The 21,331-nt window shown below is 38.5% G+C and overlaps 1 protein-coding gene across 5 annotated transcripts in view; it reads left to right on the top strand.

Moving 5' to 3' along the window:
- Window positions 1-21,331, top strand: part of UTRN (utrophin) — a 565,558-nt gene that overhangs the window by 187,528 nt on the left and 356,699 nt on the right. For all 5 annotated transcript variants that reach the window (XM_054021668.1, XM_054021666.1, XM_054021667.1 and 2 more), the window contains 10 exons: window positions 589-759; window positions 3,360-3,539; window positions 6,373-6,501; window positions 6,635-6,805; window positions 7,847-8,008; window positions 8,520-8,657; window positions 9,052-9,204; window positions 13,823-13,999; window positions 18,681-18,869; window positions 20,956-21,128. In XM_054021668.1, the coding sequence (XP_053877643.1) occupies window positions 589-759; window positions 3,360-3,539; window positions 6,373-6,501; window positions 6,635-6,805; window positions 7,847-8,008; window positions 8,520-8,657; window positions 9,052-9,204; window positions 13,823-13,999; window positions 18,681-18,869; window positions 20,956-21,128 (1,643 nt within the window). The remainder of the gene's footprint in view (window positions 1-588; window positions 760-3,359; window positions 3,540-6,372; window positions 6,502-6,634; window positions 6,806-7,846; window positions 8,009-8,519; window positions 8,658-9,051; window positions 9,205-13,822; window positions 14,000-18,680; window positions 18,870-20,955; window positions 21,129-21,331) is intronic.

Raw genomic sequence — 21,331 nt, 5'->3', positions numbered from 1 at the left:
TGTTATGGATCTGATTGGAGTGGGTGGACAAGGTTTTGTGGCCTGCAGTGTGCTGGAGATCAGATTAGATGATCATGATGGTCCCTTTTGGCCTTAAAGTCTGAGTCTATGAACTGACAGTGTGCAGGCAAACTGCTGCACCCATTCATAATCAGTTGCAGGATCACGAAAGCTTATGCCCAAATAAATTTGTTAGCCTCTAAGGTGCCACAAGGACTCCTTGTTTTTTTTTTTTTTGCTGATACAGACTAACACGGCTACCACTGAAACCTATTACATTGGAGTTCATTTAGCTTTAAGCTTCAGTCTGTTAGTGATCACCTAGTCAGTGGTTACATTTGTCAGTTAGTAGCTATAAAGAAATGACATGCCCATTTCTTTATTCTGGTCTTTTTGTAAGTGTATTATGTAGTTTCAACTGTTGATCAGTTAGCGAGAGGAAATTGGTTATTTTGTTCTTTCTAGTAAGATGTAACAGTTGTAAAGAACTTCATATTCTTTTTGGGGCACTTTGTTATACAAGACAACTTTACAATGCCATGATTTTATGTGTTCAAGTGAGTTTTAATTGCTGGCTTCTTTCTGCAGGTGACGGAAGGGAAACAAGACCTTGAACATGCATTGCAGCTGGCATGCAAAATGAAGAAAGAAACTGCCTCTTTGTCAGAATGGCTAGCCCTTACAGAAACTGAATTAGTACAGAAATCTACTTCAGAGAGTTCGCTTGCTGATCTGGATACAGAAATTGGCTGGGCTAAAGTAAGCAAGCTACATTATAATAGGGCTTTCCAACAATTAAAAAAGTTAATTGCAATTAATTGGGACACTAAAAAAATCACAATTGCAGTTTTAATCGCACTGCTAATAATGGAATACCATTTATTTAAATATTTTTGGATGTTTTCTACATTTTCAAATATATCGATTCACTTGTATGAGGTGAATTGAAAAATACTTTCTTTTGTTTATCTTTCTTATAGTGCAAATATTTGTAATAAAAATAATATAAAGTGAGCAGGGTATACTTTTTATTCTGTGTTGTAATTTAAATCAATATATTTGAAAATGTAGAAAAAAATCCAAAAATGTTTATAATTGTTTAACAGTGCAATTTAAACTCTGATTAATTGTGATTAATTTTTTAATCAAGTTAATTTGTTTTGAGTGAATTGCTTGTCAACTGCAATTGACAGCCATAATTGTAATTTCTAGATTAATTATTATTTTTATTGCATTAACACTGTAGTGACTCTATCTGGGAATAACTAAGAATTTGGCATCCATTTGTTCTCAAACCTGTTAGATGCTTAGTTCTTATTGGAGTTGACCATTGCAAAATCAGATCTGTGGTATCACAAATGTCTTAAACTATGAGCGTATTTATTCTGTATAATATTAACAATATTAAGATATTAAGAATTAGCTGTTTAATAATGTCTAACTATCTTATAATGTCTCCTACATGGTTCTTAATCCTTAATAAATATGGTGTTAATCAATGCACACACTAATATTACTATCATAGTAGCAGGTCTGTTCAGAAATTTTCCATCAAAACTGTTTTAGGTGGAAAATTGGGTTTTCAATGGAAAGGGAATTTTTTTTTTTTTGGTCTCCTTTCTGTGGAAAATTTTGATTTTTGTTGGAAAAACTGAAGAATTTTGGGTTTTGGTTTTTCAATAATAAATTGAAATTTTCCACAAAGGGAGAAAAATTTTCTGACAAGCTCAATTTATTCTAAATTAAAGGATTTATAGCATCACACTGACACATGGAAATTTATTTGAGGTTCCCTGATTTGTTCGTAACTGCAGTATTGCATTGGCAAGAATACAGTCATGTTATATCTGATGCAATAGTTATTCAGCAGTCAGGTTTTCCATTAACTCAACACATTTTTCTAACTTAATTGCTTATTTGTGTTTCATTATTTGTTGCTGTAGTTAGAGAACATAGAGTTTAATCAATAAATAATTATTCACCTAATGAACTGAAAGAAGGCTGAGTGCCTCAAAGTACTACACTGTGTGTGTGTGTGTGTGTGTGTGTGTGTGTGTGTGTGTGTGAGAGAGAGAGAGAGAGAAGTGCAATAATATTTTATATATTTTATATAAAGTTATATTATATATATGGAAATATACTGGTGCGCTCAATTTGTAAGCCCCTAGAAGATAATAGGTTGGTTTGGGATGATTTGCCTTCAGAAATCCCTGCTGGATATTTCTTTATAACCCAAAGTTCCTTCTTTGACAGTGTTACTGACCTAGTGGATGGGGGAAGCAGTACATGTGAGATATCTTGATTTTTAGTAAGGCTTTTGACACAGTCCCACATGACATTCTCATAAGCAAACTAGTGAAATATGTTCTAGATGAAATTATTATAAGGTGGGTGCACAACTGGCTAAAAGACGATAGTCAAAGAGTAGTCATCAATGATTCACTGTCAAACTGGGAGAGTGTATCTAATGGGATCGCACAAGGGTCAGTCTGAGGTTCAGTACTGTTTAATATTTTCATTAGTGACTTGGTAATGGAATGGAGAGTATCTTATAAAATTTGCAGTTGACACCAACTGGGATTGGTTGCAAGCAATTTGGAGGACAGAATTAGCATTCAAAATATCTTTGACAAATTGGAGAATTTGGTCTGAATTCAACAAGTTGAAATCTTCATAAGGATGAGGGCCAAGTACTTTGGAAGGAAAAATCAAATGCACAAATATAGTATGTGTAATAGCTTGCTAGGGAGTAGTACTGCTGAAAAGGATCTGGGTGTGTGTTAGAATATGAGCCAAAAATGTGATGAATTTGCAAAAAAGGCTAATATCATTCTGGGGTGTATTAACAGGAGTGTTGTATGTAAGATGTGGGAGGTAATTCCCACTCTACTTGGCACTGGAGTACTGAGTCAAGTTCTGGGTCCCACACTTTAGGAAAGATGTGGACAACTTGAAGAGAATCCAGAGGACAGCAACAAAAATGAGGGAAGGTTTAGAAAATCTGACCTATGAGGATCTGGGTGTGTTTAGTCTTGAGAAAAGAAGACTGGGGGGAGGACACCTGACACCAGTCTTCCAATATGTTATCAAGAGGATGATGCTTAGTTGTTCTCCATGCACACTGAAGGTAGGACAAGAAGAAAATGGGTGTAATCTGCAGGAAGGTAGATTTAGGTTAGATATTAAGAAAAATGTTCTAATGAGGATAGTAGTTAAGCTCTGGAACTGGCCTCCAGAATGTGTATCCTTTCTTAGGTGAAAAGCAATAAACCATTTAAAAAAAAAAAATTAACTGCCACCTTGCTTTTGTGATCCACCGGAGGTGGTGGGTTTGCTATTAAGTGTTTCTCTTGTTTCAGAATGTACTGAGAGAGCTGGAAAGAAGGAAAGCTGATCTGAACACCATCACAGAGAGCAGTGCAGCACTCCAGGCCTTGGTGGAAGGCAGTGAGGTTTCCCTGGAGGAGAAGCTCTGTGTTCTTAATGCAGGCTGGAGTCGAGTTCGGACCTGGACTGAAGACTGGTGCAACACCTTGTTGGTAAATTGTGAATAAAATATTTCATGTGTGTGGTTCTCTGACCCCCTGGAAACATTTGCAGTTTAGAGTCCTCTATCTACTTTGACAGTAAAGTTTACACCGTGCAAATTGTCTTAAAGGAAGTGGGGGATGGATTTTTGGCAGCCCATTTGCTGTGCAGACAGAGAGAGCGAAGTTATGAAGATCTATGAAATGAGGAAGCTGAGAAATTCTTTTGAGGCGATATGTGTTTCAGACGTTGGCCCCCACAAGGTCTTTGGGAATAGAATGCACATTGCTAGTCCCTACTTGTTACAGTGATGGAGCTACATATTCGTGAGGCAGACAGACAAGTTGTCATTTTCAACTCACTACATTGGAAGTGATGCTTATGAATAAAATGAATAAAAACAGTAATACACCTCTACCCCAATATAACGATGTCCTCGGGAGCCAAAAAATCTTACCATGTTATAGGCAAAACCGCATTATATCGAACTTGCTTTGATCCGCTGGAGTGCACAGCCTCCCCCGCCCTCCGGAGCACTGCTTTACCGTGTTATATCCGAATTCGTGTTATATCAGGTGTACATCTTTATTTCAACATTCAGGCTTTTCTTTCTGGCTGCTGCAACTTCTTTCTTGCTAGTCACCCTAGCTCACATGCCACTCCACTCCAATACATTCAAAATGCACCTTGCCAGCATCATCATGTTTGCTTATTGCGCAGATTTCATTACTTCCCTTTTAAAGCCCTACACTGGCATCTTCTATTTCACCACTTAAGTGCTAGCTTTTTGTCTTTACTTTCATGGTCTACCGTGGCTCTGCTCTGCCCTACTTGTCCTCTCTAGTCCCTTATTGTGACACCTCCCTGCCTCTTCTGATCCACCAGTGATGCCAGTCTTGTCCACCCATTTGTTAGCTTATCCCATAACTGTCTCCATACCATCCTCTACAGCCCTCCTTATACATGCAGCGCTCTCCCCTGAATTAATCTGGATGGAAGGTCACTACCCTCTTCTCATCAAAATGTCACCTCAAGACCCATCTCTATTGTGACACCTAAAAGAAATCATGTATCCTGTAATGGTTTAGGCATTAGTTGGGAATGGTTGATTTTATGGAATAGAATAAAATAAAACCAAAATAACAAAGCAACCCCCGGCTTACCCCTCTCCCTAAACTCCTCCCCACAACTAGTTTTGGTACTTTCAGGTACCTTCCCTCATCCTTTTTTGTCCTCATTACGATCATACTCATCTGTGACCACCTCAGATTAGTCTGCAAGCCTTTTGGGACAAAGACTTTCTTTTATGCTTTTCTACAGCTCTTGCCACAATGTGCTCCCAATTCTGATTGGGGCCCTTTCAGGGCTATCACAATACAAATAAATAGCAACATAGTTAATGAATCATTGATTTGATGACTTCCAGGGTGGTATATAGTTCCATGTAACCTTTTCTAAGTAAGTTACTTGTGTTTAGCATCATTGCATTGTAAAGAAAAGAAACAAGCAAAGATGGATCGATTGCTCGCCCTATGAAGTCTGCCAGTGATGCTTCTTAATCAGCTTGCAACAATCTTTGTTGAGCAATACAAAATACTGCTTTCTCAGCACCCTGTGGGAGGCTGAATGCAATGTGTGGGTGGCACCCCCAGCTCCTAGTGGCTTAGCTTGTTATTGTGTAATATATTGATACTTTGAGGGTGGTTTCTGTTTCCAGTTCAGGAAAGCACATAGGAACCTGCTTAAGTCCATCTCTACTCAGGACAGCTCTTAAACACATGCTTAAATTTAAGTGCTGTCCTGAATAGAGATGCTTTCCTGAATTGGGGCCAATATCTGTATCTTAAATTTAAAAAGAAATCCCTTTTGGCCCCCTCTCCTGCTTATCTGTCCCCTTTCACCCCTTTCCTCACCTGTTCTTTCTTTATAATGTGCAAGCCTCTTCTGTGAAAATAACTATTCTATGTTTCTCCAGTGGGAATTTTGGAGCATCAGACAAAGGGAGTGTGGAGATGCATGTGTCTCTGTTGCTAGCACACAGATTAAAAATTCTGAATATGTGACCCAATCAGAGGAGAAGGATTAGGATATTCATTGCATGACTTTCTCTGTGAAGTGAGAAATGCATATGATATGTGATGAATCAGAGTACAGGAATTGAATAAATGGCAACAAAATATCAAAACCACACCAAACACTGATAGCTATAAACAAAAAGGTATTTCTTCAACTTCAGACTAAAATGTGATTTTTGTTTGTAATTGTTATTACCTAGTATTGTTATATGAAAAATCTAAGATTACTATAATTGATAAAGGTTAGAGGAAATATTCTGTTTTTGTTATGTGTTTTCTTAGTGAATCCGACAGTCCGTTTCAGTATTTCTCCTGTAGAATCGGTCACTTTCTTTTTTTGTTTGTGTAGGTCTCTTACACAGCTACAGGGGGAGAAAAATATCCTTTTAAAAAGGGAAAATGCACCACTTTCCGATAGTCATGGTGGACTAGTGATGAAATTGTGATGTAAAACAGGAATTCTTGAATTCTAATCCTGTTTATGCTACAGAATTGTGTGGCCTTGTGGAAAACACCTTACTTTCCTTTGTCCATTTCCTTGTCTGTAAAACTGGGACACTAACTCTTACCTGCATCATCAGAGTGTAGAGTCACTGGTTAATGTTTATAAAGTTGATTGAAACTTGTGAAAAGTGCTATAAAATGTTCAGTGTTTTTCTTCCTAAAGTGTGAGTAGCATTTGTATATTTCATTAGGCCTTCTCTACCTGGGACATTTAAAAATATTTTTGTGTTTCTTACTTGGATATATTTTTTGCTTCCCTTTCCAGAATCATCAGAGCCAGCTGGAGATCTTTGATGAGAATGTTGCCCACATAAGTACTTGGCTCTATCAAGCTGAAACCCTGCTGGATGAGACTGAGAAAAAGCCAGCGAGCAAAAAGGAAGAAATAGTGAAGGTTGCAAACTTAATCTTTTAAAGCAGGGAGTTATAAAAGAATAGCACTTTTTGATTCCATGTGAGATTGAGTTAGCTTTTCTGGTTGATTTTTCTTTACACTGCAGTAACTTTCTGCTGCTTTTGCTTCTCAGCGTTTGACATCAGAATTAGATGGTGTGAGTCTCCGAGTGGATAACGTGCGGGACCAAGCAGTTATCTTAATGAACAGTCGTGGCGTGTCATGCCGTGAACTCGTCGAACCGAAGCTGTCTGAACTGAACCGGAACTTTGAGAAGGTATCACAGCACATCAAAAGTGCTAAGGTGAGCAAGAAAGAGTCACAAAACCAGGAAATTAATTTATATTACACACACATTATTCAAATGGTTTTTTATGTGTATACTATTAATAATGGCTTCATAGGGATAACTTCATTTTAATATACAAAAATACTTCTTTTTCTATGTAAATCTATGTAAATCATTTCTCTATATGCGAAAATTAATAGATTCAGTAAGTAGCCAGTCACACCTACCGATCAGCAGGGTATGAATCCTGAATTGGATCATAGGTGAAAGGGTGTAGTGGCACTAGGGTGACCAGATGTCACAATTTTATAGGGACAGTCCCGATATTTGGGGCTTTTTCTTATTTAGGTGCCTATTACCTCTTACCCTCCGTCCTGATTTTCCACACTTTCTATCTGGTCACCATAAGTGGCACCAATCTATTATCCAATAGTCATTTATGTAGACCATAAGGTAAATCCATATCTTGGCATGATTGTCAGTCTCTGTTAGAGAGAGGCCACAGGACTAGGCTAGCCAGAGGCCTGCAGGCTGGAATTCATTGGCAGAAACTCTCTGGCATGTACCATTCTACCTAGCTATCTCTAGTTATTGTAGCGAGGCAACTCCTGCAATTCATTACAAGTCCCATTATATTTTGGTGTTTTTCTGTCATGGTCGTGTATATAATGAGAATCTCACTTTTCTTTTTAAAGAAAGCTAAGCTTCTTGCCCTTTTGGTTATGGAAAATAGCTTGAAATTGTGAACCTTAAAGGCTCAAATGCAGATGAAAACACTCCAAATTAATTATTTTTAAAATCTCATGATTTTGGGGAAACCTCATTCAGGATTTTTGAATCCAGGGATGAGCAATACTGTTTGTTTGGGCAGGGAGCGAGGTAGCTTTCTTTTCTGAAAATAAATAGTTCAATATACAGTTTTATGGCCTGATCCTGCAGACAGGCATGTGTATTGATAATTACTTACACACAGAGTCACATTTACATGAGTTACTTCAGAACTTGCAGGATTGATCCCTTAATTTGTGTGGTTTTTGTTTTGCTTTTATGCTACAGATACTTGTTGGTCAGGAACCCTTGCCTTATAAATTTCCTGTTGAGCCAGAACCCCAGGAATCTGAAGTGGCTTCTGCAGACCTTGACAAATTTGAGAGTGATTTACAAAATATGTTAAAAGTTGTGGAAAAGCACATGGAATCAAGTGATGAAGATGAAAAGGTTTGTGAGGAATGGATGAATTAAACAGCTTCATCACCTCTTCTTTGTTTCTGTAATTCAGCAGTGTCTTTTAACTGAACTGATCTCTGTGAAAAGGAAATTGTTGATATCTCTATGAATATGTAATATCAACAGTTTTACTGAAAACCACTTTAAATCGGCAGTAAAGTAGAGCGGCTGGGGTAGAATGAGGGGATGAGTAGAATAGCTTCTCTTCCTCACCCTAGCATGGATAAGCTGTGCTCTCTACCTAGCTCACTCTGCTCTTTGGCTGGTGCAGTGAGAACTCCCCATCCTGTCTCAATCTATTTTAACAATGGCGTTATATGTCCTTTAGTCTTTGGTGCTTGTGGAGAATTGGAATTTCTCAACTCCAATTTATTTTGGGTGACAGTAGGATGCTTAACAGTACTGACGTGTTAATTTTGTTAGCTTTCAGGCAGTCAGCAAATCCATTTTGAATACTCTAACATGGCTTTCTGTAAATGACCATCAGCTTCTATAATTTTAGATGGATGAAGAGAGAGCCCAGATTGAGGAGGTTTTACAGAGTGGAGAGCAATTGTTACAGCGGCCCATGGAGGACAACAAGAGGGAGAAGATCCGCTTGCAGCTGTTGCTTCTGCAGACAAGGCACAACAATGTAAAGGTGTGACTTCAGAGTTTTAACATGACTGACTTCTGGTGCAGTCTACGTGGTGGACTTCTGGAAGCTTATTTGAAATCTGATTGTGACCACTTAATAGCTTGGTTTAGGGGATGAAAGCCTTCGGGATATTTAATGTACATACAGAAAAAATGACAGACTGAACCTCAGTGATCCCAAATTCAAAAATATTCCCCAAAGTTAATTTTGTTTTTCTGCAGTTTGATTTTGTGAATTTTTAAATCTGTCCCCCGAGCCAATCAGAACTTGCTATAATTAGTTAATCCCCACATCCCATCTAACCAGAATCTGAGCTTGATTTAAAATAAATAAGTAAAATCCATCTCCCAATTTATTTTTCTCAAACTGCGTATCCCCCATGCCTATTTTCTTATAGGAACTGAAGTCTTTTCAAAGGAGGCAGGTGGTGGAGCTCTCCCCTGCTTTTTCACAATATAAGAGAGAACAGGACAGTCTATTGAACTGGCTGAACGAGACAGAGCGCCGTCTGTCAGGACTGCATGGAGAGGAAGATGAACAAAAACTACAGGTAAATACAGATGCTCAAAAATTAAGAGTGGAGGTAATAAATAACTTCATATTAGAATTGTGTGCTGGGGCTCAGGGATATTCTTTTGATGCTACCATGGTAAGGAATGTGTCCAGAAGGGTTGTATTAATTTTTCCATTGTGTTTCATCGGCTTGTGTCAGTCTTGGATTAGCCTGGAGTATTGCCTTATTATTGGGGGAGCAGTAGCAACCCCTGTCTAACTTTCTTTTAAATCTGTTATTTTGTATATAAATATTTATTATGGGCAAGTGTTTAGTGCTGCCTCTAGTTAAGGTTCTCAGCTTCCTCTAATCTTGATGCCAAACTTGGCAAATTAGCTTGATGTATACTAGTAATATTTTTGATCTGTTTTATTTTCAGATATTTTTCTCAAAATAGTTTGTTCACTTGCGACTTACTTTTAGCCAGTCTATAATTTCATCTAGTCTCAGAAGGGAAGCCTTTCCCTGGTTGGCCATCTTGGCTCCTAAGAGGGCAATCTGACAGCTTCTGCCTTTTAGGATTTCTTAGATTGTCTGGAGATGGTGCAGCATCCATAATCGTATTAAAAGGAAAGAGTTGTAGAATAATATCTGTTGAATGTTAGATGGGGAAGAAAAAGCAATCCAGTTGCTGATGATTGTGGATTGTAGGAAGTGGAGAAGAGAGGTGTAAAGCTATGTATCCACCATCCTTCAGTGGTGCCCATTAGTTCTAATTGCATTCAATTTTAATATACACATACAAATCTATCTCTTAAAACTTGAAATATATTTATTTAAAGAGATTTTTTTATTATTTTTTTATTGTATTTTATTATGGTCATCTTCATAGATGTGAATTATACTCGGTATACTGGAGCTACTGAATTGATTGGATTTGTGTGGTCCTGTTTAAATTCTATTACAGTGTAATAGCTTTATTGTATATGCGGGGGAGGGATAGCTCAGTGGTTTGAGCATTGGCCTGCTAAACCCAGGGTTGTGAGTTCAATCCTTGAGGGGGGCCACTTAGGGATCTGTGGCAAAATCAGTACTTGGTCCTGGTAGTAAAAGCAGAGGGCTGGACTTGACTCAATGACCTTTTGGGGTCCCTTCCAGTTCTATGAGATAGGTATATCTCCATATATTATTTATTATTATTATAAAATGTAAATGTAGTCTCAATTCTCCAATGAGCTGCATATCAATGGCTCACTGAAGTTAATGGGGCTGCTGGCATGGGGAACACTGTGCCATAGAGAACTCTTTGCAGTATCAGGATTCTATGCAACCATGTATAAATGGTGTTAAAAATGTGTGCATGTAACATAAATAGAATATGAAGGGTACATTCACGCCAAATACTGGAAAAAGGAAACAAACCATTAAAAGTACAGGTTTGTACACCAATTGAACACCAATTGTTTTGGGGGGAAAAATCACATTTGTACACAATTAAGAATAAATTTCTGTCCAAAGAAGTAATTGCATACTAAATCCCCATTAATTCATTTTCTGTTAATTTTAACTTGGAAATATGAATAAGATTTTTGTTAGGTTTCTCCTCTTTTTTAAAACAAATGTTAATATGTCAGGCCCTGATCATGCAAAGACTTACATGTGTGCTTAACTTTACACAATATAAAGTCTCATTGAAGTTTGTGGGGCTACTTAATGTGTGTAAAGTTAAACATGTGCATAAATCTGTCCTGGATTGTGTGCTAGTTTTCTAAAAAAAAAAAAAGATATATTCTGTAATTCAGTGGAATATAAAAATTAAACCTAAATATTAAGCATATGAAATCATTTCTCTTAAACTTTGAGAATACTAATTTTGTTTACATTATGCATAAAGTTATACACATGTGTACTCAAGGTAGTATAAAATAGTATGATTCTGATGCCTTGTATTATTTGAATACTAGTATGTGATCATGTAAAAAATCCGGACTATCAAGGCACATGCAAAAGAGGACGCAGTTAAAGTTTCATAAGCAACTTTCACTTTGTCATGTCCAAACTTCCGAGTACTTCACTTTGTAACCTCATAATTCTTTAAAGATACTTTTTGTCTGAGAATTAATATTTATCTACAAACGGTGAAATATTACTTATGAGAGTTACATTGTGTATCATAGCTAGAGTCCCAACAGCTAGAAGTTCCCAACTAATTTGAAAGGACTTTCTGCTCAAACACTATTTATTGATTTAGTTTCTGTCCAGAAATTCATGTTTTTAGATGCTGAGGATACGAATTCCTTACTTGCTTTTTTTATTTCTCCTTTTCATCCTACCAAGATAGTTTGGCTGCCATGACAATTAGTTTAATATTTTATGCAATAACAATGAAAAGCCCTGTGAAGCAGTAAGTAATTTTTTGGACAAGCTTGGGGGTTAGGCAATCTATGAAGCTAGTTCTGAATTTCTGGTTATGAAACTTCATAATTAAAACCAATCAATCTCTTTATAACTGTTCTGTAACTTTTTAAACCCAGGACCAATTAAAGACGGGGATGGGGAATGTTCATGCTCCGAATGAGACCAATACAGCATGAAATATTTATGATACATGTCATTTAGAGTTACAGTGCCCCATGGTTGTCATAGGTGGCTGATGCAATAAGGTTATAAGAGCTGGTCTGCTGTCCTTAGCTACTTTGTATATCCTGATAGCTACATTAAGGCTTCACATTAATGGTAATCCCCTTTAGATGGACATTTTAAATCATTAAGCTTCTATTGTGTACCTGCGGGATCAGTGGGATGTTAATGATGGACTCTGAGTTTGCCGAACCTGTATCTGGTTGCTCTATCAGGTACTTCATTAATCACTCCTGCCTATGTGCATAACCCATCTGGGTTTACTGCTGCACCGGGAGGCAGGCACCCTGAGATAAGCCATCTTAAAATGGGACTATATTTACTTCATAGTGTGCTTGAGATCTCCCTGCATATCAGACAGCAGCTTATTCCCAAGGGGATCAATCTCCTCCGCTCATACTCCTCAAAGAGCCTCTTAAGGCTTCCCATCAAAGGACAAATCTCATAGCTAAAGGGAACTCCTGAGGTTTCTAATCTTGAGGTGAGCCATCATAATCTTTCACCTTGCCCATATCCCTTTCGGACACTGAGTCCAAATGGGTTTGGACAGGAAAGACAGTAGGGGCCTCTCAGCACAGATTTCAGATCTTCACCATTCACCCAAGAGTTCCTTCCAGTTCACTGGGTTCTTCTATATTGTGCATTCCTGACACATAATTTCTGAGAGGAAGCAAGCCCCAAAAGAGTAAACCAACAGAGTCTCATGTCTCCTTGTGGGATGAAGAACTGCTTCCACTCAGTGCCGGGAAATGTAATTTCCCACAAAATCTCAAGACATTATACAACAAGGCTGCATTTTAATGTACTTCAAAACAAATCCAGTCTGGCTTCCCTTCCAGAGATCATAGAAATGTAGGGCTGGAAGGGACCTTGAGATATCATCAAGTCTAGCACCCGCGCTGCTGTAGGACCAAGTAAACATCGTTCTCAAACTAGCTACTCCCCTCCCCTACCCCAAGTTTTAGAAAATAATTTGACATGAACAAATGTTCATTTTACAGATTGGAAGGGAATTTGCTGCTGGTACCCATGCTGTTCTCTTCCTGATAAACTGGTGTTGACATTTAATTGGGTCAGGACACAACCACTAGAGGCTCTTAAGTAATATTCTCTCATAGTTAAGTAAAGCTCTCCATTTTTCCTCTTATTCTGTATTTGTTATTCATCTTACTTAAAAAGACCTCAGGATTTCCTAAATGTGAGCAATTTCTTTTGCAGTAGTTAAGTAGCAAATTTGTGCACTCACTGACTGCATTGATTTAACTCAAATGAGCAGGTAAAACTGACACAGCAATCTCAATACTCAAAAGAAAAAGTCTGTTTCCAGAATTCAGTGTGTATGGCAAATGCTGGATTTTCCTGAATAACAGGATGCTTATTTGCAAAAATGGGAATACAGTGGAAGCTTGATGAATGGAGGTGCCTTATTGTATAAAATATATGCTCTGTGTGCGTATTCCCCATTCATATTGAAGATGTGTATTTTGTAAAGAGAGATGCCCAGATCCTCAAAGGTATTTAGGTGCTTATCTCCCTTGATAGCAGTAAGGGTTAGACTCCTTAGATATCTTTGAGGATATGGGTCAAAATGTTTAATAAACCTGCCCTTTCAGCAGTGAAATTAGTGATGGAAAAGGCAATTAGCTCATCCAGTCACGTCTCCCAAGGCAATAGCTCTACCATTTGATGTTTGATTTGCTTTTTATCTTTTGATGCTTAAGATACAAAAGTTGGGCGCCAAACTTCGATGCTTACGTTTTTTTTAAAAAGAAAAACACCAGGCTTATATGAGATTTAGTTGGAGTGAGCCAAGTAGCAAGGGATATAATTATGTGAGGCAGAAATTACTGTTCTTCCCCAGACCTTGTTTGTTCTGCATCTCCACATTTAAGGAGGGGAAAAGCTGAATTTACAAAGCAGTACTGTAGTAATATACATACACCACTCTGGCGTGCTTACCCATTGACTGATGTGTGAAAAGGGGGAAATAACTTTTCAGTGATTGCAGACAGCTGTAATTAGGTGTACTCTGCAGGAACTGCTTCAGGAGCTTGAACAGCACCGTGAGGAATTCATTGCTTTGCAGAAGAAGAGCAGCAACCTGTCCCAATATGGTCCAGTTGGGGAAGCAGAGCACACCAATGTGTGTCAGCGCTGGCAACAAGTTGAAACCCAGTTTGCTGCATGTCAGCAGATGCAGTTCAAACCCCAGGTAAGTGTTGGTCTCTCTCCCCCCTGACGGTAAACAATTGTATGTTATAATGCAGCAGGACAGGAAGAAAATCAAAAGAACTATCCATTTGAATGAAATCCAGAGTCTTGCATTTGGCCAGTGCATACTGGCATGCGTCTGCAATAATTTGTAGCATCCTTCATCCTCTGCCATGGAGGTAGCTGCAGAACCACAGCATGGGAGTTACTGCACCTTAGTGGTCCTACACGACTTTTAGGCATTTGTCCATTCCCATTCTTCTCCCACCCCTTGTGCACTGCTGAGGAAAGAGCCTGCAGAGAGCAAGGCTCTGAGTTTTGCAGATGATGCAAAGAGACTGCCTCTCCTTCTGCAGCAGAAACACACTGGTTCCAAGGCCAGGGAGGCTTTCATGGCTGCAGAAGAGAGCTGGATTTATGTCTTCAGAATTAAATCACTAAAGTTGGTGAAGTAATAAAGCATGTGAACAAAATGAACACATAGGGACACCCTGAAAATAGTAGCATGCACATGTACTGGTTATAAATTTTCTAGATCTGTCTGTCATGACAGACAGAATTGCGCAATCGGCATATGCACAATTGTTGTGAAGTTTTTTCTAATAGTGCCTATGCACTATTGTAATATTGCATCAAAGGTCATTCTTGATCTATGATAGAGGTCTATAAAATCATGACTGGTGTGGAGAAAGTAAAAAAGGAAGTGTTATTTACTCCTCCTCATAACACAAGCACTAGGGTCACCAAATGAAATTAATAGGCAGCAGGTTTAAAACAAACGAAAGGAAGTATTTCTTCACACGATGCACAGTCAACCTGTGGAATTCTTTGCCAGAGGATGTTGTGAAGGCCAAGACTACAACAGGGTTAAAAAAGAACTAGATAAATTCACGGAGTATAGGTCCAACAATGGCTATAACCAGGATGGGCATCCCTAGTCTCTGTTTGCCAGAAGCTGGGAATGAGCGACCGGGGACTATAACGGAGTTTAAAAGAGAACTGGATAAATTAATGGTGGTTAAGTCCATTAATGGGTATTAGCCAGGACGGGTAAGGAATGGTGTCCCTAGCCTCTGTCTGTCAGAGGGTGGAGATGGATGGCAGGAGAGAGATCACTTGATCATTGCCTGTTAGGTTCACTCCCTCTGGAGCACCTGGCATTGGCCACTGTCGGAAGACAAGATATTGGGCTAGATGGACCTTTGGTCTGACTCAGTATGTCCGTTCTTATGATTATTTTAAGCCCCTAATTATGCTCTTAATTGCATTAGAGCCAATTTTGTGCTTGTACATCATGATTTTTGTGTGTTTATGATAAATGGCTGAGACATAACATGAATTAGTAGTCTCATAGCAGCACCCAGATGTTTCCAGTTTCAGTACAGTGCTAGCACTGCAGTTTGGCATCCTTCCTTAGAAGTGTTCAGTACCTGAGATAAACTTCATTTAACAGCTAGATGCCCTGACTTGAGCTTCTTCTGTGGTTTTTACTCTTGACCACACAAATTATGCCCACTGGATTCTAGTTAATTTGAACAACATGTTTAAGGTGCCCAGAAACATCCAGACATTGAATACAACTTTAAGCTTAACAAGCTCATAGAGTGAAAGACCCAAGTGTGTTTTCTTAGCCACTGCTGTTGATCAAACACAGAATTATTATATCAAGGGAGAAGGAGAGCTGTTTGTCTCACTGACAATTGAAGTACATTTGGGTAGTGTATGATGACTAGGCCAGAAGTTGCTTGAGTGGTTTGGGCAACTGTAAGAGGTTTAGCAGCACAACGGGAGGAAGAAAACGCAAAATATCACAGATGAACAGCAGCTATTAAGAAATCAATTGCAAAAGTTGCCAATTTCCCTTCAATCTTCCTGAGATTGAAGAACTGGGCTGTCCGTTTGCAGTGGAGCAGAAAACGCTGATCTTCCTCAATACTGTTCTAAGGTTTGCAGACCCAACTGCAGAAAAGACCTTTTGTAAATAGAGGCATTTTAAAAAAATCACTTTTAATAGCTTAACGAAAGAAAAAATGCCACTTCATGCTGTTACTGATGTAGTTAATTACCCTGCTTTGGTAGCTGAACACCTGAAGTGAGCTTACCAAAAAACCCAATCATGAATTTTAGATATCAGAGGGGTAGCCGTGTTAGTCTGAATCTGTAAAAAGCAACAGAGGGTCCTGTGGCACCATTGAGACTAACAGAAGTACTGGGAGCATAAGCTTTCATGGGTAAGAACCTCACTTCTTCAGATGCAAGTAATGGAAATCTCCAGAGGCAGGTATATATCAGTGTGATCAACCTGCCAACCTTAAGCATATTCTCACCAGCAACCACGCACCACACCATAACAACTCTAACTCAGGAACCAACCCATGCAACAAACCTCGATGCCAACTCTGCCCACATATCTACACCAGCAACACCATCACTGGACCTAACCAGATCAGCTACAACATCACCGGCTCATTCACCTGCACGTCCACCAATGTTATATATGCCAGCAATGCCCCTCTGCTATGTACATTGGCCAAACTGGACAGTCATTACGCAAGAGGATAAATGGACACAAGTCAGATATCAGGAATGGCAATATACAAAAACCTGTAGGAGAACACTTCAACCTCCCTGGCCACACAATAGCAGATGTAAAGGTAGCCATCTTACAGCAAAAAAACTTCAGGACCAGACTCCAACGAGAAACTGCTGAGCTCCAGTTCATTTGCAAATTTGACACCATCAGATCAGGATTAAACAAAGACTGTGAATGGCTATCCAACTACAGAAACAGTTTCTCCTCCCTTGGTGTTCACACCTCAACTGCTAGCAGAGCACCTCACCCTCCCTGATTGAACTAACCTCGTTATCTCCACACTGATATATACCTGCCTCTGGAGATTTCCATTACTTGCATCTGAAGAAGTGAGGTTCTTACCCACGAAAGCTTATGCTCCCAGTACTTCTGTTAGTCTCAAAGGTGCCACAGGACCCTCTGTTGCTTTTTATGAATTTTAGAGTAACTTTGAATTTTTCTCATGGTTTCTATATAGAGTGGTAGACACTGGATGAAAATTTAGATGAATTCTTCTGATATGTGTTTCTACCATCATGCTAACTGGCAGCATGCTACACTTAATGTTGGTACTAAGAGTGATCTATTCACTGTCTACAAAATTCAGCGGAGGTGATTGATTAAAGTCATTGAAGTTACTAATGTTCTTGCTGCTGTCATTTTAAAAAAAACCACTTTTTAGAAGATAACACTCAGCATCACTTCACCCTCTATCCCCCCAGCTGCTCCCAAAGTACTGTTCTATATTTTAAAAGATACAAGTAGATTTGGCATCGAATTGGAGTCCAAATAGGACACTGGTTCTGTAGGCACTTCAGTAAACTGGTACAGCCTCTTACCTATAAGAGAGAACTCTTCCATTTCCTCTCCAATTTCCTTACTAAGCCATTTGCTCAAAACACAAAGGAACTTACAAATAATATAGAGTTCTGATACTCATTGTGCCATCATGCAGTGTTGTCAACTCATTTGCTTCTTGTAACCATGATAGCGTGTTCTACATATACCAGGTAAAGCAGAGAATGTTCATTGCAAGATTTTAATTTTTATGGTTGATGTTAAAGCTCTGGTGTTTTCAGGACACAGTGTCCTCTGTCCATTAACAAGCTTTTGAAACAGGAAACTTTCCAGATGTTTCAGCCCACAGAAAATCTGTTTTATATACCTGTGACTACTGTCTTTGCCAGACATGGCAACAATGCAACTTAGGAGCTAATTTCCAGGAACTCTCCAGTGCACTTATGTCATCTATATCATGCCATAGAAGAAAGGCACATTTTACCACCTCCAGTACTTCCCTATCTACTAACTGGGAACTCACCCATACAGATTGTGGTCTTTAGGAACCACATCAGATGATTCCAGAGGCCCCAGAAGTTGCTAATCTCTTGTGGCTGCAAAATGGATACAGTGGATGCTGTATGCATACAAACATGGCACTCAGTTTCACAGTTTTTTGGCATTATGAGGGAAAGTGAGGCACCAACTATGACGCTGGAAACCATGTAAGTACCTTTCAGCAAGAATATTGCTGGAAAAGTGCTCACATGCTTTTAAATCTTTGTAGGGTCTTGGTCATCCCATGCAAAGCTTAAGACGTATGAGAGGATACTTAAAAATACTTTTGGGAGCAAAAAATGCTAAGAAGACTGGGGGAGGAAAAATGGTGGGATGTGCTGGAGTAAATTTACAACTCTATTTTGTCTTCAGTAAAGTGCTGACAACCAAGAAAGCAGAGACTATCTTTTGTTTCCATTTGTTTCCTGTAAATATGAGTCCAGGGAGAAAAAGTGTTATAACTTTTGGCATGAGGTATAAAAATGAAGGTGGGAGAACTAAAAGATGTTGTTTTTTTTTTTTTTTAAAGGATTTAAAAAATAAATAAATTAATTGCTGGTATAATCCTGATGGCCCTCTGTGGGATTGGGTAATTTTGAAAAGGATAGAAAGAACTCTGGTGTTTTTTGTTTTTAATTTAGAAAATGCCTACTCTGAATATAGTAGAAATTTTTTATTTGTAACAGTAGCCTTTTGTTTAGGATTTTCCTTTTTCCAAAATGTATTAAATTGAGAAGAATAAATAATTAAATGACGTTTTATGTTTCTTTAGGCAATCCCACTCCTGAGGTTAAAAGGCAACTATCCATCAGGAATTAGGGCCTCTCCCTTCCCTACTGAATACCTTGTTGAAATTAACAGAGTTTTGCTGGCCATGGCTGATGTTGAACTGTTGCTGAATGCACCAGAGCTGAATACTGGTGTCTATGAGGACTTCTCTATGCAGGAAGATTCATTGAAGGTATTGCAAATCCAAGTGTTGTATTGCAAAAAGAGCAACAAAAAGGGATGAAAACCATGAAATGATTCAGTGGTTACATTTTCAGCGTGTGTAGTATACTGGTTCAATATATATCTTGTGGAAAATAATAAATAAATCCTACTTGTGTCCTTCTCACTGTAGCTGTTATTGGTAACTGTCGCGTGTCAGTGCATATTTTCTCTCTCAATTTGGAACACTCAAGTTCGATATGGAAAGTAGAGATGTGAGAAGTGGTTGGTTGTTTTCTTTCAGTGAAATTTAATAGTTGTCTGTTTAAAATGTTGACTGCTACAGGGATTCCAATTTTTTTCATAGTGTGATCAACACCTTATTTAAAGAGAGAGTGCCTAATGGGTCAACTTTCCTTCCACTGTCTCAACCATGATTTCATACACGTATCCCTGTAGTAACCACAGCCGTTACTTATTTGGAAAAGTATTAGGAAAGTATTTGGTCATAGCTGAGATTACTACAAATAAGGTTTGAGTAAGCAAACTGCATGTTTAACTTTAAGCATGAAAATACTCCTGTCCCAATTCAGCACCTAAGCACATAACTCATCCCAATTGAAGTCAATGGGACTACTCACATACTTCATTAATTTTTGTTTTTGAAAAAGTAACTTGCTGGGTAAAATTTTCCGAAGCACTTAAGTCCATTTTCAGAAGTGAATTAGATACTCAGGAGGTCTAAGTCCCATTTACTTTGAAAGTTTTTTAAACTTATACCTGGTCTCCTTTTATTTTTCATTTCATTCCTCATCCCACATATACGTCTCTGTTCCATGCATGTTTTTTTGCCTTCTGATGTTTCCCATTCACTGCACAAGCTTCCCTTTGTAGCGATGTCCCCTAACAGAGGTAGCTAGGCTGACTGCTACTTTTGCTTGTTGCCTGCTGCTTGTATACATGTCTCGGTGCTTCTTTGTAATTTCTTTGCAAAGTGTGTTAAAAGCAGCTGGAAACAAGGAGAAAGAGCTAGCAACATGTGACTCACCAGCACTCTACAGATCACAGTCTGAGGACTCCTGGACTAGTACTATTTATTAGTTTTTGGAGCAATGGAGAATTAAAATAGCTGAACTGTTTCACTGAGAAAAGCAATTACTATTGCTCACCCAAAGGTTTTCAAAAGCACGCATAACTATAACATCATGCCTTGTCAGGGTGGGGTGTTTTGATCCATTTTGATGATCATGCTGTTTTCAGTCCCTATTCCCTCCTTTCTGTATATGTGCACCCACAGAGGAGGAATTCCAGTGATGATAGTAATACTGCATGGGTTTAAAAAGACTCATCATAGTTTTAGGTAGTAGTGTCCCACACATTTTTCTTTTTGACAATCTCAGATTATTTAAAATACATTTTGGAAGAAAAATAGCATGCAGAAGTGTGTGGAATTTTATGGAAATGATGAAACTACAATTGATAAATTCTGCTATTTCATCCACATTCCATTGTATCTAGATCATGGAGAAGTCTCAGAATAGTGCCAGAACTCTGTAAGGTTCTGGAACATCTAGACACAATACTGCAATATGTTTTGGAATTGGCAGTATTAACTCTGAAATCCTTTTGTCCTTTAAAGTTAAAATGTTCACATTACTTTAATGCAGTTCTGGGTATGTCCGAAATTGTGCAGGGAGTAATTTAAACTACCCCTTTTCTTATGAGACTTCAAAGGAAGTTTTGATGAGATGAGGAAGAAAAAGGAAAAATTAACCTTCAGTGTATTGCAAGTGCAATCTTTGCTCAAGAAGAGAAAAAGTGAAGTTCATTCTAATATTTCTTGTTCCTTTAACTTAAAAACTGCTTGGCTGTAAATATATATGTTGTCCTCTTATAAGCTTGTGGAAAGGATAGAAGATTAAAAAGGTGCAACTGAAAACCATTTTTCTCTGTTAATTTATGAACTGTTGGTGCTCTTCCCATGATAGCCAGTGTCTTCCATTTCTGAGTGTTCAGCTGTCAATATTCACAATGTTTTTTGAAGGGGCTATTGACTATTCTTGTTTCCTGCTGGTGTTGACTTTACTAATGGGTTGGTGCCATCATTGTGCTTGTAGAATATAAAAGATGTTTTGGACAAACTTGGGGACCAGATTGCAGTCATTCATGAGAAACAACCTGATGTTATACTGGAAGCATCTGGACCTGAAGCGATTCAAGTAGGAGATGCACTAACACAGCTGAATGCAGAGTGGGACAGAATTAATAGGATGTACAATGATCAGAAGTGGTAAGTCTGTTTGATTTTATAGGAATATTTTAATGTGAGTGCAAAGAAGTTCCATTTCTCTCCCCAGAACCAGCTATGACTCTGGTAACAGATGTATCTACCAAAGGCTGGGGGTCCATCTCGGTCAGCTTCAGACACAAGCTTATTGGTCACACTGGGAACAAAGTCCAGTAATTTGTCATCTTTTTGTGCATTCCTCTAGT

Source organism: Malaclemys terrapin, chromosome 3 (genome assembly GCF_027887155.1).
Source record: "Malaclemys terrapin pileata isolate rMalTer1 chromosome 3, rMalTer1.hap1, whole genome shotgun sequence".
Lineage (NCBI taxonomy): Eukaryota > Metazoa > Chordata > Testudines > Emydidae > Malaclemys > Malaclemys terrapin.
The sequence above is the reverse complement of the archived record's forward strand: the minus strand, read 5'-3'. Positions and strand labels throughout refer to the sequence as shown.